The 17602-nt window shown below is 45.3% G+C and overlaps 1 protein-coding gene across 6 annotated transcripts in view; it reads right to left on the bottom strand.

Annotated features, from left to right (window-relative positions):
- The window catches only part of LOC8037499 (protein mothers against dpp), a 34828-nt gene extending 28671 nt beyond the window's left edge, over positions 1-6157 (bottom strand). Inside the window, exons 1-2 of one of the 6 annotated variants that reach the window (XM_002405120.4) lie at positions 6032-6157; positions 186-485 (exon numbers count right to left, since the gene is read on the bottom strand). In XM_002405120.4, the coding sequence (XP_002405164.2) occupies positions 186-485; positions 6032-6052 (321 nt within the window). In that variant the 5' untranslated portion in view covers positions 6053-6157. Of the gene's footprint in view, positions 1-185; positions 486-4456; positions 4538-4710; positions 4926-5567; positions 5635-6031 lie in introns of those variants that run through there. The other 5 variants (XM_029971277.4, XM_029971298.4, XM_029971285.4 and 2 more) reach the window with 5 other exon arrangements.
- Between the last annotated feature and the right edge of the window lie 11445 nt (positions 6158-17602).

The following is a 17602-nucleotide window of genomic DNA, read 5'->3' as shown; positions in this document are numbered from 1 at the left end:
CAGAATGGAGCACTGGAATATCAGTAGTTGAGAACCACCGGTCTCTGCCATGCAAGTTACAGAAGTGTCCCACTTGCAGAGCTGTCAGACCGACAAAAGCGTCCGAGGTACGAAACCATTCCAGTTATGGAAGTCCCGAGCAGGCGTACACTGAATCTGGCCGAAGGGCGGGGCCCCGCACCCACCTGAAGCCTGCCGTCGAGGGAGCGGGGGATGGTGACGCACTTGGACGGCTGGCCGGGGCACGAGAGGGCCTTCTCGAGGTCCTCGATGGCCCCCTTGCGCTTCTTCAGCTTCTTGACGAGCGAGTCCACCGCCTTCTCAGCCCATTTCTCCTCCTCATCCCCCTGCTTCCAGCCCAGCAGCTTCTTCACCGCGGGGCTCGTGAACGAGAAGAGGCTGTTCAGCGTGGACATGGCGTCCTCCAGCTTGTCAAAGGCGCCGCCACCCGCTCCGCCGCCGCTGTAGCCATTGCTCACCATGCTCTGTGGGCGAGGAACGTCACAGGGTGGGCACAAGCAACACCCGCTGCCACAGCCAAAGCGGCCGAAGGTGGAGTGTGACACCTTTCTACGTCGGCTCAACTTTTGAGCGCCCTTCTCAATGAGCAGCCAAGAAAAGCTTTATGGGTTTCCTCGCTAGTCGTTACGACATCTGGAACACATCCTCACACACCTCTACAGGCCATTCTAAGGGAAACAAACATGGCCAAACTTCCGGGGGGACTTTGCTCTTTTTTGGGGGCCCTCAAATGTCTCATCGCAAGGGACTAACTGCGGTGCCTCTTGGAATTGACTTATACGGGATCCACATGCCTTCCCGATCCCTCGAGTGAAAAGAAAGAGCACTTGTTCCTCTAAGAGGTTACAAATCTACTACCAAAGGTATCGTTGCCATATCTGCACGACTACTTTGTGAATGGCAAGGCATCGACGATGGAAACCTACCTCCCCCGGCGCCTAAGATATGCGCCAAACTTCCCCGCACGGGTCGCCGAGCCAGACTTTGGTTTTAGCAGATAATCTCCCAAAGTTTTTATTACGCTTCCTTCAGCGCAACAGGAGTCTCTGTAATGCACAATTTTTCTAATGTTTGGACTCGCTTGCTTCGGCATTCCCGGGTTCTTTTCCAGAGCACCGTGTCACCTTGCATTTATACGTGCCGTAATGACCCGGTTGGCACATATTGTTGTACAGAGATGGTCTGTCGAGGTGCCACATTCTCACATTTGGTGCCTTGCGCCATCTGTCGGCAGCACATCCAAGTAGGCTAGCTATACTGCAATCACCCGTGCCCAGCGGCGTTCCTTGTTTCGAGATAATTGAAAAAACTTCACTCGACATTTTGTTCGTACCAGTGCGCATCGGCAACCTAAAAGCATCGGGGCATTTCTAAACCGTAGCTCTCGCGCAATTGTTCGCTAGAGAACCCACCCAAAGACAAGGTTAACGCCAGGAGTTTCTCTCGTGTATTTGCAGGCCGGAAGAAGAGCAAACAGCCCGTACACTGCCCATGCATCCAAAGTGGTCCTGGAGTGGCAACCAATAACACTGGACGACCCCGCGTGTCATGCTGACGGATGTTGAGATCCTGGCTGTTGGTCGCAGAAGTTCCGGCAAAAAAGACGAGCCAAAGCAAACTTGTCGTTGTGGCGTCTTACCTCCTAGCTGCCAAAGTTTCCTTGGACTGCCAAGCTGGAGAACAAGCTACGGCAGAGCAGACGTCTGCTGTTTCCACCAAAGTTCTCAGATCTCTCATTTGACAAGTTCAATAGAAGAATGATGATCGAAAACAGTTCTTCTCTGTTGCCTGCACACGAGGGGGTACGGGCGGATAGCGTTCCTAGCCCTACCAGTGGCAACGCATCCATAGGCAATGGAGAAGAATCATTTTCAAATGACGGTATTTTTGCACAAAGTTTATGTTTACCATAAAAGCCACGAGGGAATTACCTCCCACCACAAGAATGCACGTAGACCAATTCTGTCCATAGCACTGGGCCTATAGCGTAGCAAGCGCCACAGAGTGGACATGCCACGAAAAGGCGTTCTAGGAAGATTGTGAGCTTGATCTAGTAATGTTGGTATTCAGCTCCACTTCATGTGCCACTGCCAGGATCACTGCAGGCAGCAGCATGACTCGAGGGACCACGACTGAGCACAGGGTTAGAACCCCGGTTAGAGACACCATGGCTGAATAAGACAGATTCCTATGTCCACTTCACTTCTCCATCAATACTGAAGGCAGGACAAAACACATTGCGCTTACAGGTGTGTGTCCTGTCTTTTCCTTGTAGTCGCGTAGATTCTCTAAAAGGTATGTTTGGGCTAGTTGCTTGCTGAGCATCTTGGTATACAACAGTGCGACAAGACAAGGACAAAGTAAAGATGAGACAGGCACAGTGCTGACTACCAACTGAAAGTTTATATCCACCACTCCCAGTATATGGGTAACAGCCAAATAAACAGTGTGAAAAAAAAAGGACACAAAAATACATGCAGTCTAAGCATGATATTAGTTAGATTATACAGTGCTGTGTCATAGTCGGTCCCCAACATGCACCGGCAAGGAAATACATTTCTTTACAGACTAAGGGAGGCCATGGTGACAGATTTATCTTTAAGTTTGTTTATTTCATATGACTACCAAAACAGCAAAATAATTAAAAGGACTGGTGACAAACTAACTCCAGAGATAACGGAAGAATAAACAAACTAAAAGACAAATGTGCCTGTGGGATAAAGAAATATGTTTCCTTACTGGCGCATGTTAGCGACCGACTATGGCACAGCACTTTATACCCTAGCTAACAATATGCTGAATGTCTTTTCTCTCACACTCTGTGTATTTCACTGTTGCCCATATACTGGAAAGGGTGGACATAAACTTTCAGTTGATAGTCAGCACTGCCGTCTATCTTGGCTACCTTGTTGGCTGTTTTAAACCAAGGTAGTTGTGTAGGTTTTTTGTTGTTTTTTGTGCACTATCCCTTTCTGTAGTTAAGCTGAACTGCTGTCAAGCCTGCTTACAGAGATACAACTTAAAAGGTGGGGAAAACATAGATAAGGATGCCGCATGATTCCAAAAGAGTAAGCGTCTTCCCTTTTGCCTCGACCAATTCCTAACATGTCAAGCTGAAAACGCGAGAAAATCTAAAAATGTACATGGCTCAAAAACAGATGACAATCCAAGCACAAAGAACAGCCTCTCTCCTAGGAAAAGAGCAAAGTATATATGCCAGTGGATGCGAATGAAAATAAAGAAATGAAAAAGTAACAAAGTACAAAACTATTGGCATTGTTATTCGTTCTTGACATTTTTATCGCACATTAGAACAATACAAAGGCAGGATCATTTGTTGACAAAGAAAGCATTTCAGTCAGATATCAGCACATTATGACAGGATTATTAAAAACACCTACGTCTAAAAAATTAAACAATGGCAAAAAAAAACAAAAAACATCTTCCCTTTTTTTTAACAAAAATTAAAATTAAGACTGCATCGATATGATCAATATCGAGGAATTATCTCAATACCTGTTAAAGAAATCAACAAGTTCTCTCGATTTGCTCCGAGCTCAAACTTTCAAAAACATAAATATATGAGCATGATGCGAGAACACCAAGTGGTCCCTCTCTGAGCAAGACAGGTGTATACATGGCTGAAGTGCAGAGGCTATCGTATTTAGACAGGATTAACGGGCAAAGGAAAGCTGACGAGCTACAAGTATGAGACCAACTATTTTCGCAAACAGGTCTTACCTCGGTCTTTCTAATAGCGCCAAAGCTAACGAGAGCAGATCCCGACGGCCAGGAAACGACAACAAGAGAGCCGAATGAGTAGCGCGACCGTAAAACCGAGACCACGACGTATTCACGCGAGCTACGTCACACGATTAAAAGCAACTCGATTCACGATGAACGTTAGTCACGGGGGCGCCCTTGCGTTCTACGCGTTGCCGCAACCAACCAAAGCACAAAACAAACAAAAATGAATTACAACGGCGTTTACAACCACAGCTGCGTCAAAACCCCCCTCGTAACTGGCGAAAAAAAAAAAAAAAATCGGTCGAACTGACACAGCAGGTTAGTCCATCCCATCGTCAAAACACACCGCAATGGGAAGTTCCCGTCCCCCATCGCGAGTCATGACTCATACTTCCTAACAAATAGAAAAAAACAAAACGGCCAAATGATCGACCCAGAAAGAAAAACGGCTGCGCTCGTTTCAAATGGTTTTCTTCTCGGAAGTAACACCTCGGTAAGCGCGTAGCTACGGGCAGAATTCGGTCCATAAACATGCAGACACTCGACTCTTCGGCTATGAGCTGGAGCGGAACCTCGTGAATACGGCTGCGATTATGTTGATGATCGCTAAAAGCGGTTAGACCCCAGTAAGCGAAAGGACATTTTTAGGTTTCCAGTGTTTTCTGAAGAAAGGGCGGAGTATGCATACCGAACGTTGCGCTTGAAGAGAGCGTACAGATACATCGGCTAACGCAAGTGGCTCAGCGGAGGCGCAACACTCAACTCGTAAACTCGGCAGCAAACGTCACCAGAGGCGTGAACAGATAAACGAGGGCCATTTAATAACGTTGTCCTATTGCAACGGTGCGAGCAATCGTGGGGATTTCTTTTCCACAGGTTAAGGGGTTGTAGGCCTACTTCGGTGCTCAAAGAAAAGCAGTCGTCGACCGCCAAAGAAATTACCTGAATGCATAACCGAGACGGCCTGTGGTGTCAGTAGGCTTCGTACGGAAGCACGGCCATTTGAAGTGAAGCCAAACGGCCAGCCTTCGACGAAATCCGGGTCAAATCGGCCGTGCAGCTCGGCAGTGGAACACAATAATTACCAATCACAACACATCAACAATTTAGCGTCAGAGGCGAAAATTTAGTTGGTGGTGTACCACTCCGCCACGCTGACGTTACCCTCCCACTATATTTTGAATTTAAAGGAAACCTTGACAGTACGAGTTATTAAAAATTATATGGCAAACTGTATAGATATGTGCGACATTTTCATCGTATATAAATATGGGATAGATTACCCGAAGACGACAGGAACCGCGCGAAACTACTTTTTATCGCGGAAGAAGACAACTCCGGAGGGTGTGAAGTGTGACCGGACTGGCTGACTGGCTTGCCTGGCGTCACCGAGTCTACGGGGTACTTTGCCACTTTGCTAACTTTGAGCCGTGCAAAGCAAGTGTAACCTTCGCTTTATGTCCAAATATTTAATACGGAGCTCGGTGCATAGTCGGAATATTGTCGTAATTAGAACGAAGTAAATCGGAGGCATTTGTTTATTTTCATTCGATATAAAAAAAGGACAGACCCACGTAATTTCACTGGCTTCTAAAGGAAGGCTATGTTCGTACTCTTGATTGGGTTTGTCGTACAAAAACGCTCTACCTGCCCTCAAATGTTTACAAATTGGTTCGTTCAAACAGAGAGTTGGGTGTTTCGAGTCATCCAACCAGAAGCGACGGTGTGGAATACCTTACTTTGGCGCCAAAAGAGCGAAAACATTGACAGTTATTACCACGGGGAACGCGAAAACGTACCTGACGTCTTTTAAGCCGAGCTCTCCTTCGCCGAAACAATAGCTACCGAAAACAGGCGCGTGAAGAATAGCCGAGTTACCGCGCGATCAGCAAGGTAAGCCAGTCAAAACAATGCGCTCGTGACAAGGGCAATGTATCTCTTGCGGCTCCCGAGGTCATAGGCTACTTGCCGAGCTATCTCCCTCCCGAGTTTTCCGCGACAAAGAAAATAAACAAAAAAGTGGCGAAACCTTCTTTGAGACATAGTGCATTTCCCCAGCCTGCTTCCCCAACTCCAAATAAACGCACAAAGTCGGACGCAAACCGACGGCACAAATTTGGAGTGTGCGAATGCTTCCTCGGTCGGAAACAGCTTTGGCGGCTCGGCGCGGGGCTACGGCGGTACGCTGTCGCTCGATGCTACTGCGGTAACGGAGCGAAATGGGCTCCGGTTAGAAAGGTTTCGAAGATCAAGGGATACTCGCCTGTGTCTCCATAGAGGTCATGTTGATTGCGCGAGGCCAGCCGACGAGCGGCCTACGGTAGGAAAGCTCACGGACAACGCGATGCCGCCCGCCTCCCTGGCCTCCCCTACTCCGCTTGGGTTGTTTGTGTTTGCTTTTGTTCGACCTCTCGACCGGGAAGGAGGAAGGGGGCGGGTGCGTTGTAAAAGTAAAAGCGCTTTTGTTCTCGCCGCGATTGTATATTTCTCGGGAGCAGGGGGTCGGGGGACGATGGATCGTTGGGGAGCGGTGCAAGCATACTCGAAAGAAAACAAAAAATCGAGAAAGACGTGTGCTTCCGTTCTTTTTCTTCCAAAATGATCAGCCCCGAGTACAGTGGAAGCTAGGCGCTCGTTGGGCCACGTACTATGTTACGGATTTAAAATATGTTTCTTCGAAGGGAAGGGAATCTGGAGGAATTTTCAACAAATACAGACATCAACGTTTTATATGTTTTTGCTTTACTTGTGGGCCATAGCAGGGCTGGTTACAAAAAAACAATGGCATATTGCCCTCGAGAACACTTAGTCGTTGTACAAGTAATTGCCTGAACAAAAACGTACAACGACGGAAGGGTTACAACCCCCTCCCATGCGTCGATACGTCCAAACGTCGATTGTTGCAGGGAAATAAGAATATCGAAACAAATCGTGCCTAAAATTGTATCGTACGATTGTACGATACAATTTGTATCGTACAATCCCTTGTACGATTTAGTGTAGCCGATCCTGTTTAAAAAAATTCTACGTATTTCGCACTATTAATAAATAAATTTAGATTGGGATTTTACTAATAGCACATCGTTCAGTGGGCCAAAAGAAAAAAAGGTAGAAAGTCAAAAACCCGACTTTCGGTACGAAAATTTGAGAACACTGCGGTACAGCGCGAAACACATGTACGACGAAACCGTTCGATCCGACGTGCGGACTGCCGGAATGACCTTGGGGGGAGAGGGTTTTCGTAGCATCGGAGAGCGTTGAAAACCCTCGCCTCCGACCGCCGTATTGCGCGGTCGGACGTCGGATCGGACGCCTTCCCTTCGTAAGCTCTCTGCCTTTTCACTGCGATACATCCGCGGTCCCCGCAGCGCATCACCGGGCCCAAACGCACGTCACACGACACCGGATCTCACTTAATCCCCTCAACCCTGAGCTGGCATTGTGGTGGAAGCGACGCGCTTGCCGGACCAATCAGCCGCTTTCCTTTCATCACCTGACCTCATCCTCTGCGCGTGGGCGTGATCACGTGGCAAAGGTGTGGCTGGCCCAAGGAGCACGCAGCTTCCACAGCACTGTCAGCTTCGGGGTGAACAGGGTGGGGAAAGCAACCTTTGTCTGCATTTTGAGCGACGAGCTACTCTTCTAGGGGAGAATGGCTGTGCCCGGGTACACAAACAAGAGTCCTGTTTGGTTCAATGCGCGATTTATGAGTTGAGGAGGAAAGCTAAACAGGAAAAAGTTGGAAATTGTTTCATGACCCTTTAACATCAAATAACCCATGGATAAAAGAGTAGTAAAATACGCAATCTGTTTATTGTCGCTCTAGTTTCCAGTGATTGGATGTTAGCTTGTTCCAGTAAACCTGACGCTAATCTTCCAGCAAGTTTTTTTTGCACTCGTTCAATTTTGTTCATTGCACCTGCTGCGTGAGGAATCTCGAACCGCCATTCTTATCGGTTCAGTTTGGGTTCGGGTTCACGGCTTTTGGTTCAATTCCGGTTCAGCTCCGGGGAGCGGTTCAAATTAAAGTCGCTGGATACGAGGTTTAAACCGGTTCGAACCGCTAAATTGAGAACATATTTTCCGCGTTGTTTTTGCAATAGACACGATTGCCGCCGTAAAACGAGTAATTATGTAGTTTCTTATCTTTCGCACAATCAATCTTTATTTTCAAATAAAAAAATAAGAAATTGCGCTATTTAATTTCAACGGAAAGGTAAAAAAAGTCTTAAATAGCATACAAAACGTCGTGGTTATACGACTCAACATCTATTTGTTTACATCACTCACATGGAGTAATAATACTTCTTATTTGCACAAAGAGCGGGCTGTGTCCTGGAGGGCGTGCGAGCCGAAGCAGGAAGGCGCCTGTACGCGAGAGCGTCTGCTAGCCGACCCTCCAGGAAACAAAACAAGCAAAAACCAGAGAAAAAACAATCAAACAACCAGGAAACAAACAATCACAAAGTTCGAAAAATTTCCAAACAATCGTAATGCCCGACCTGTAAAACACTCCTCAGTGACGGTGGAAGCCCTCCTCGCCAGTCTTCCTCCCGCCCTCCCCCACTGAGGGCGACTGGAGGCCCCCTCGTGAAGGGAGGTTTGTCCCTTCACGGAGAAAGGTGCCGTCATGAAAGGGGGGCCCCATCGTCACCCCCCCCCCCCCCCCCCCCCCCCCCCCCCCACTAAAGGGGTGTCCAAACAGGACATTACAAAACGCACGACTCCGACAAATCGTGAAAATTGAAGCGGGCTTGAAGCGGGCGAGTCCGCTTCAATTTTCACGATTTGTCGGAGTCGTGCGTTTTGTAGTGTCCTGTTTGGACACCCCTTAAGGGAGGGCGAAAAAGGAAAGTGTGACGAGGAGAACTCTGAAACTGGCTGAAGAATATCCCGCAGGTCGGGCCCCAAGCAATTTGAATCGGAAGCTTGTCACGAAATGTGGAAGTTCGCCTAAAACACCCGTGTTTGCATGGGCGTACCACCAACCGGGGGGGGGGGGGGGGGGGGGGGGGGGGCATGGGGGGCTCTGGCCCCCCCCCCCCCCCCCCCTTAACAGCCGCCACTGGGCAGGGCAAACACTGGCCGGCGGCGCGCCCAAGGGATGCACCGCCCCTTGGTGGGGGGTTTGGTTTGCCTCTTCACTCAAACACAAGTTGGTGCGCCATTGCGTGTTTGGTACATCTTTGCGTCCGGAGTATTTTAAAAGTCTAATCTTAGTTATGCTCTTGAACAAAAGAATTAATTACAGCGCATATAAAATGATGAAATTGGTATATGTCGTGAAATATAGTTTGCGAAATACATGGCACAATATATATATGATGACGTCGCAACTGAGCTAAAAGCAACAATACACAAAAAGTTTAGGACGAGCCCTTTCAATTTACTCTTCATAGAACACTGAGCGGCAATCACAACGCTTGCTGTCCTAACCAACACTGTTTACACTCAGCACTGTCATCTACGCGAAGAATCATGCGAAAGAAGCGAAAGGAGTGATCAAAATTGTTCAATATATACGCACCCTTGTACTGAGACCGAACCTGGCTTAAAATAGCGCGTACCACAGTGAACATTTTCTTATACAGGATAAACTTGCATGGCCTGGCTGTTGATATTTGTTGTTGACTAGATGTCGGTCTATTTAATTTACAAATGAGCATCACCCTAGCTAACTGGTGATATTTGTTAAATAGAACTGAGTAGTATTTCATGCTCTACTCGATACAGCAGCTACTCGATTGGTCAGGTTCTGGCGGTCTGCTTGCGTAATCATCATAGTTCCGCCACGTGCCCCTGTGTACTTTGCTTTGTCCAGCCCGTAGACACATGGACTCGATGTTAATCACATAAACGAGGCGATAACAGGCAGTAACAATAACATGCTTGAAAAATTATAATGTGTCAGGAACACATAATTATATAAATCAGCAAATCACTTGTACACGTGTTAATCGAGGTTAAAAACACTGGAAAAAATGTGCAGAACATATCTTTCAGATAATTTGGAGGTGCATTTACTTGTGATGGATATTAACGTGTTCGGTCCTTTCTTTATGTAGTCGAATCTTCAGCCAGTAATTAAATATATGTTTACCATCATCAATAAATTTGACCGTAAGTTCCCATAGCTGTTTGAGACCAACACGCGTGAGGACCAAAAATACTCCAGCTGTCGCGCTCATTTGCAGAAACGTGCTTTTTTTGTTTGCCGTTTGGCAGCGTAAAACACCGGGTCTTGGAGTATGCCAAAAATGGCTTTGTGCTCATACGATAAAGCTGAAGGCAAGCAAACAAAATGTGCAAAAAGAGAGAGAAAAAAAACGTATTAAATGGTATTCTTCGAGAGAATCCGATTTACGATGTTTTACTGCTAAAAGAAATACATAAATATGTAATGATAATCCTAATTACACATAAATAGCGCGAAGGACAGCACGAAGGTTCTTTTATTCTTAATATAAATAAATCAGGTTTGGGCATCAGCTTGCATGAACTCGAAACTTCGCGAAATACTGCCTCGGGAGGCTAATGCTATGTTCGGTTTTACCTGAACTTGTTTTGGGACCTCATTTTACAGCTCTGTGCTTTATTAGTCATACACTCTAACATTTTATTAGGCCGCCATACATCATCGCGAGACCGCTAGTGCACAACTTTACAATTCGGACATCTACTTTTGCTCGTGTTGCGGACATCGATTTCACCTGGAAACTGAACGGTTTTACGTGGTTTGCACGTGACGTTATCAAATCAAATCAAAGCTTTATTTCCAGAAACACTGGAAGGAGTCCCAGACAAAAAGCTGTTGAGTCAGCTCGACTGGGTCTGGAACCCTTATTACATTGGCAGCAGCTTGGTAGGGCAACACTCTGCTAGCGTGACATTGGTGAAACAAAAAATAAATTAAAAATCAGAACTTTGTAAACATTATAACACTAAGTTAGGGAACAACGAAGATATAAGAGCGCAAGACTCGTTTGCTAATCATGTATATGTTTATGTTGTTTGTGAGGCATTTATTTAAAATAGTGGTACATTATAATGTAAGGTTTGTAAGTTGTAGTCTGTGCGGGAACAAGGGAGGACCTATGCTTCTCTGCGACGTGTGTTGATATCACTGTTATGCCTTACAAGCTCGGAAATAGTGAATAAGAAATCAATGAATAGTGTAGATAAGAAACGAATGGAACAAAGCAAACGATACTCATACATGCGTTTAACCGGAACTATTTGATATTGAAAAAAATAACGCTTCTGTGTGGTCTGTGTAGGAAACATCAGCAATATATCGTATTAGTTTCTTTTGTAATAAGAATATGCTTTTAAGGTTTTTTTTTTTTTTAGTAGCCCGTACAAGGTGTCAGTAACTTAAGTGGGAATGAAATAATGCGTAATCAATTTTACGTTTCATGTTGAGGGGTAAAATATTGCGGCGGCAACGAGAAACAATACCAACGACCCGAGAGAGTTTAGCTAGCAAATAATTTACATGACAATACCACGTCATATGCTTTGAAAAGAATGAATGTTGGATGACTATTTCGATTGATGAAGTACCTAGTGAGAGAGTGTAATTTATTGAAATGGGTTTATTTTTTGATCTGTATAAGATTGCTTTAGACTTGGTTGTATTTGCCTTAAGGCCGTTAGTATCAGACCACAATACAAATTTGGTAAGAGTAGAATTGGCTTGGCACAACAGTGTATCAGCCTCGGCCGCAGAGAAAAACATACTCGTATCGTCCGCATATATAACGAACGGCACTTCGTCATCAATGTTTGCTAGGTCATTGATGGGTCCAAGTATGCTTCCCTGCGGTACACCACAAAGAATACTTTGGAAAGAAGAGAAAGAACCGTCAATAGCTACACACTGTGTCCTATTTCTTTGATACGAGTGAAGTAAGGCAAGTGGTACACCGCGGACCCCATATTGAGTAAGCTTCATAAGTAGTACCGTGTGATTTAGGACAACAAACGCTTCACTGAAATCAATGAACACACCTACAGTAATCAAATTTTTTTTTCTGTATTTTGTGATATAATTTCTATTTGAATTAAACGTAAACCTTTCGGTGGACATCCACCTGGTTACGAATGACATTGAAAGAAAGGAAAAACTCTAACCAAAAATTGAAATGAAGCCCGACGTTTCAAGGCCAGTTCGGCCCCTTGATCACGGGTGACTGTTTTTGTCCCTGTCGTCGTCTTGCGAATTGCCCGGTGTTTTTGGATTCTTTGAAACGGCCGTTGTATCTGCGCGCGCTTTTTGGTTCGTAGCGCATCGCGTGACTCACCGCAAACCGGTCACGTAGGCGCTTGGAAGTGTCCCGGCTGACCGGCTGACGTTATTTTTGGTGTTCTGTGGCTTCCGCACTCTTCAGGCGAGCAATTACTGTCTGCTCCACTGAAGAGGCTCTTAAGAAAGAGGTTACAACGATCAAACACGACCTAAAACAGAATGGCTATCCTCCCAGGTTTTTGAACAACGTGTACAAAAAACTTAGACGGAATGAAACAGAAGACGTCCCTCCTCCACCCAACCGCGTATGCGTCCCGTACATCAAGGGCCCAAGCGAGACTCTCGCGCGCGTTTTGCGAAAATACGGCGTCAGTGTGACACACAAACCGGTGTCCACCATTGGACGCCTCTTCTCGCTTCCAAAGGATCGTCCCCCTAAAGAAAAAGCTCAGGGACTCATCTACAGGATCCCTTGTGGTGACTGCGCCGCCTCCTACGTTGGGGAAACTAAAAACTTCCCGGAACGTCTACGCCAGCATCAGTATGACGTTCAAAAGAATAACGTGCAGGGCAGTGCGCTGGCAGAACACGTCCAAAAAGAGGGTCACACGATTGAATTCAACAACTGCTCTATTCTTGGCACAGAAAGAAACTGGCGAAGACGCCTTTTATTAGAGTCCTGTACATCCAGAACACCAAAAATAACGTCAGCCGGTCAGCCGGGGCACTGCCAAGCGCCTACGTGTCCGGTTTGCGGTGCGTCACGCGATGCGCTACGAAGCCGATGTGATAGTCTGTTGATATAGAATGTTTACAAATAAAAAAAAAAAAAAAAAAGTGATCGAGGCGCGTAAGATTAATCTTTTCGAGTACCTTAGAAAAGACAGGTACGTAACACAGATATTGGCCTATAGTTATTCATAACCTGCCATCGCCTCCTTTATGTACAACAGTGACTTTAGTCAACCTCATGTTTGAGGGAAACTGACCAAATAATAATGGTAAGTTGTATATGTGTGCTAAGTGTGGGGCAGTTATATCCAATACAAATTTAACTGATTTTATTTGTAATTTATCAATGTCAATAATTTTGCTGTTTTTTTTTTTAGTCCTAGAAAGATGTTAAACACCTCTACTTCGTCAGTTGGTTCGAGAAAAAAAAAAAAAAAAAAACGTATCATCAGCACTGGGCTGTGCATTGGAATAGCTAGCATTAAAATGTTCCGCCAAACATGCACCTGACTACGATTTAAAACTTCATTATGCCCGTGTCCCACTGGAGCGACAGACAGAGACAATAGACAGCGACAAGCCTCAAACCCATGCAGCATGCTCGCGATGGTATCTTTGGCAGGCGTTTAGTCGTTCGGTGCTCGTGAAGTAAGCACGAGCGATTGCAAGCCTGCCAAAGATACCCTCGCGTGCATGATGCTCGTGTTTGAGCATAGCCTCCGTTAGTCTACAAAGCGTCTCAAATCGCGAAAGACTCTGGTTTGAGGCTTGTCGTTGTGGTTTGCTTCTGTCTGTCGCTCTAGTGGGGCACGGGTATTAGTAATTTTCCAGGCAACGTCAGGGCGTTGTTTAGTAGCCTCACGAAACTTTTGCTTATAATATGATGATTTTGCTTTCCTAAGCTCACATGTCAATTCGTTCCTATGTTTCTTTTAAAACATGACAGTTCGTTTTGGTCGCACTATATGCTGGTGTTTAATGCGATTTGTTCCTGCTGAAAAAAAAAAAATCGAATTCGGCGGTGCAAAGTGCACGCTGCAGAAGGTTCGCGCCCAGTGCAAGCCGTATATATTAGAAAAATTATGCTCGCTTGGTGCAGCTTCGTGAGCAACGGCGCGAGGACCTGGCACCACAAAAACGCGCCTTCTAACAAAAGTGTGTTTTTTTTTTTTTTGCAAAGAAAGTAAGTTGGCGGGGCCACGCTTTCTGGTCTGTGCCGAAGGTGCGTGGCAAAGGAACCTTTACAATACAGTATGTTTTTAACCCCCCCCTTTCCCCCACCTCCTTCCTTTTGTTTTTTCATTGCTCCTCCAGAGAATACAGTGTAGTTAAAAAATGAAAGCCTTTTACAACTCCCTGTAACGCCAAATTAGAGCGCAGCTCTTGAGGAGGAGGAGGGACGGGTACTGAGGGTCACGTGTTCTCGGGGGGGGTCATGTGATCTGGGGGTGTGGTCACGTGACCTTGGGGGGGTCACGTGACCTCCGCGGGGGTCACGTGACCCCCCAGAGGGAGTTTTCCGCTGGATTTAGCGGGGAAAATTTTCCGCTAGATTTAGCGGGGAAATTTTTCCGCTAGATTTAGCGGGGGAATTTTTCCGCTAGATCTAGCGGGGAAATTTTTCCACTAGATTTAGCGGGGAAATTTTTCCGCTGGATCTAGCGGGGAAATTTTTCCGCTAGATTTAACGGGGAAATGTTTCCGCTAGATTTAGCGTGAAAATTTTTCCGCTGGATCTAGCGGGGAAAATTTTCCGCTAGATTTAGCGGGGAAATTTTTCCGCTAGATTTAGCGGCGAAATTTACCCATAATGCACCGCGCGGTTACGGCGACGCCGACGCCGCTCAAGCCGGAAACGGGCGCCTAAGAGCTGCGCTCTAAAAGAAAAGGCGGTCTCCCGTGGAAATAAAAAAGAGCAGTGCCCACGCGAGCCTGCGGAAAAAACGAGGGGTCTCACATTGACGAGGTGGTGACCGGTGGGCCGGGGGCGCGGGAGCCCCGGAAGGAAAGAGGCGTCCGACACGGTTGGTGGCTGATGGCGTACTTATTTATATAACGTAAAACAACATGGGGGGGTCAAGCGCTACTGGGACGCAACCCTGACAACACGGGCGCAATAGAACTTGGGAAACATTTAAATACAACAAATACATTCTATTCTTGCGGGACTCCCTTCTCCGCCTGGAGGTGTTATTTTGACGAGTATATCTGTGTCACTCGTTCACAGTAATCCTCCATTGCTTTTATTTAGCACGCAACTGTGAAGTTTAAACAAAATACAGAGGTGGTTGAAGCTTGGGGAAGAACTTGAGAACGACACTCCTGTAAGACTTAGAGCGGCTGCCAACGCTCGACTATCTCTCTAAGGCAACTATAGGATCTTTCTTTTCAGGTATTCCTCCCGTACACACTTGCAGTTCTATGAAACGTTGGATCAATAAGTCACATTTAGTCCTTCTAATTCTCGAGGACAGCTTTCTGAGGCAGTTCAGCAACAACAAAAACATGTCTGGGTGTCTCAATAGTGTGTACATGTAAAATGTCCAGGACGTGAACAATTTTGTACATTAAGCAACCCGGTAAAAACTAATCCCTGACGTTGATAACTCGCAAAAACACTCATTACTTTTCCTTTCCGCGGAGTGGAAGATGCAGAAAAAATAGAGGAAAGAAACAGCCGGGTGATTTCAGATAGAACCGACCAAAGGGTGGCTGGTCGACATTTTTAAATGAACTGATGCATGTATATGCCATTGTCTAGTGTCTGGTATCAACAAACCCACACTTAGTTTCCACCAGAAAAAAAAAAAAAATTGGGGACAGGAGAAGTTGCAAGGCATGAAGAGGTGGACAGTTGCATAAACGCGCACTGATGGAAGGGGCACGTTTGAAAGTGAATAACTAAAATGATAACGTTAGGATAATTTTAATACTTTCTGGAAACAAACAATGGGTACAGCTTGCACGTAGAATATAGGTATAATGTTTATTTATATTATATTTTGTTTTCTAAAAATTGCCAAACATGCCTGCTCGAATGACAAATGGCAAAATTTGGAGGCTTGTATCTCACGAAATAATTTAATCACATCATGTACTTTTCAGATAGTATTCTATTTATATATGAATATTATTTAAAATATTAAAATATATGGTAGGTGTCTGAGTGACATTATAGTCGTGATATATTTAGGCAAACACGGGGAAAAAATCAAGCAACGAAAACTTCCGATGCGAATAAAAAAAAAAAAAAAAAGCACCACCTTTGATTTTTTTTTAATTTGGGTACCCTGTTATACTTTATTTCGGCATTCATTTCTATTAAAAACACGTTGCATTATTTGATTCAGAAAGAAGACATAACTCCCCAAAGTGGGGTCCTTTTTCAAAGACTCGTATAGAACACAGCTACCCTTAGCAGTGCACTATACGAGAAGTGACTCTGAGTTCCCGTTTCATGAAACTAACGCACATCTTTCATATATTTTTATTCAGATGAGGCTATGGATAACTATAGAAATTGTTCACTCAGTAAAAGTGAAGAGAAACTATATACAGCATTTTACATGCAGCGTACAACGAGGTATATTAGAGATGATTCGAGAAAAGACGATGCAGTGTGAAGTTTTACTTTCCAGTGTATTTTATGCTTAAAATAAAAGAAATAACTTTACTTCCACATACAAAAATAAAGATAGAATACTAAAATTGTTCAGGTTAGCTATGTATTTCAGGGGACAAACCATTTCAGGTGAGGGGTGCCACCGAGCCGATACTCTCGGTGTACGAATAGATCGTGGCAAGCCGAGGTATTTTACCCTGCGCAAGGATAACGTTCCGCGATTCTCGTATGATGATCAAATACAGATTATAAGCAATCACCAAGTAAAACAGTATGTTAAATACCCCGCGAAGAAAACTGTTATAAATAAGATGGCCCTGCATTCAAAATGAACAGTCCTTGGTGAATCAAATTTGGCACTTTACGCTAAGGCTTTCTTCGATGTACCCATTTAATAGTTTCTTCTAACCAGATCCGGCTGTCCGTGCTACATATATGTCACAGGTTCCTTCGGTTGGTGACTTGCAAAGCCGCCACGCGTGCCAAGACTGAATGTCAGGAAAGGCGCGCACCGTCAACCACTCTTTTTTTTTTTTCTGTTGACGATATTGAACATTTTCATTTTTGTCCAGATACACAATATGCACGCCTTTTAGTTTCTCGGATAGAACGCTCACCATTGTCCTGGTTGTCTGAGTTGCATTTATTGAACGTTCTCTCAGGTTGTTTAGCGTGGCCTGGTGCTTCATGAGTCCGCCAACTCCGTTGCATGCATTTTCCCATGTCCAGATGCAGAAAATAACAAGGGGCTTGTGGGCAATCGTTTTGTGCAAACTGGTGAAGCTGGTAGCGATTCTTAAAATGACTGGCAGCCCCGTCACTTACGTGACGGGGCTGCCAGCCGTCTGAGTATACCGCAACGTTGTTTTCAACCCACTCAAGCTCGTGTGAGCGTCGTCGTCACACAGGTCCTCACTGATGATAGCAAAGCTGTTTGTAGATTTTCTTGTCGTCACTACACATGTAAATATCGTAGAAAAATTTTTTCCTTGGTGGTATATGCTTGAACCCTGTCAGGAAGCGCGATGGTTCAGTTTTCAGCAAAGTCAAAATGAAAGAAAATGGTCCCGCGTTGCATTCACTGATTTTCATCGTATATCGCTTTATCATCCGCTGGTCGGATAAGGTTGGGAAATGTCCAACTTTCAACCGTTACTTGAACAACGTTTTGGAAAGTCAGAATCCAATGTTTTTTTTTGTTTTTTTTCACATGGTCGCCGGGCTTTCAAGTT

Source organism: Ixodes scapularis, unplaced genomic scaffold (assembly GCF_016920785.2).
Source record: "Ixodes scapularis isolate PalLabHiFi unplaced genomic scaffold, ASM1692078v2 PGA_scaffold13__105_contigs__length_92229423, whole genome shotgun sequence".
NCBI lineage: Eukaryota > Metazoa > Arthropoda > Arachnida > Ixodida > Ixodidae > Ixodes > Ixodes scapularis.
This window is presented reverse-complemented; position numbering and strand designations above follow the sequence as displayed.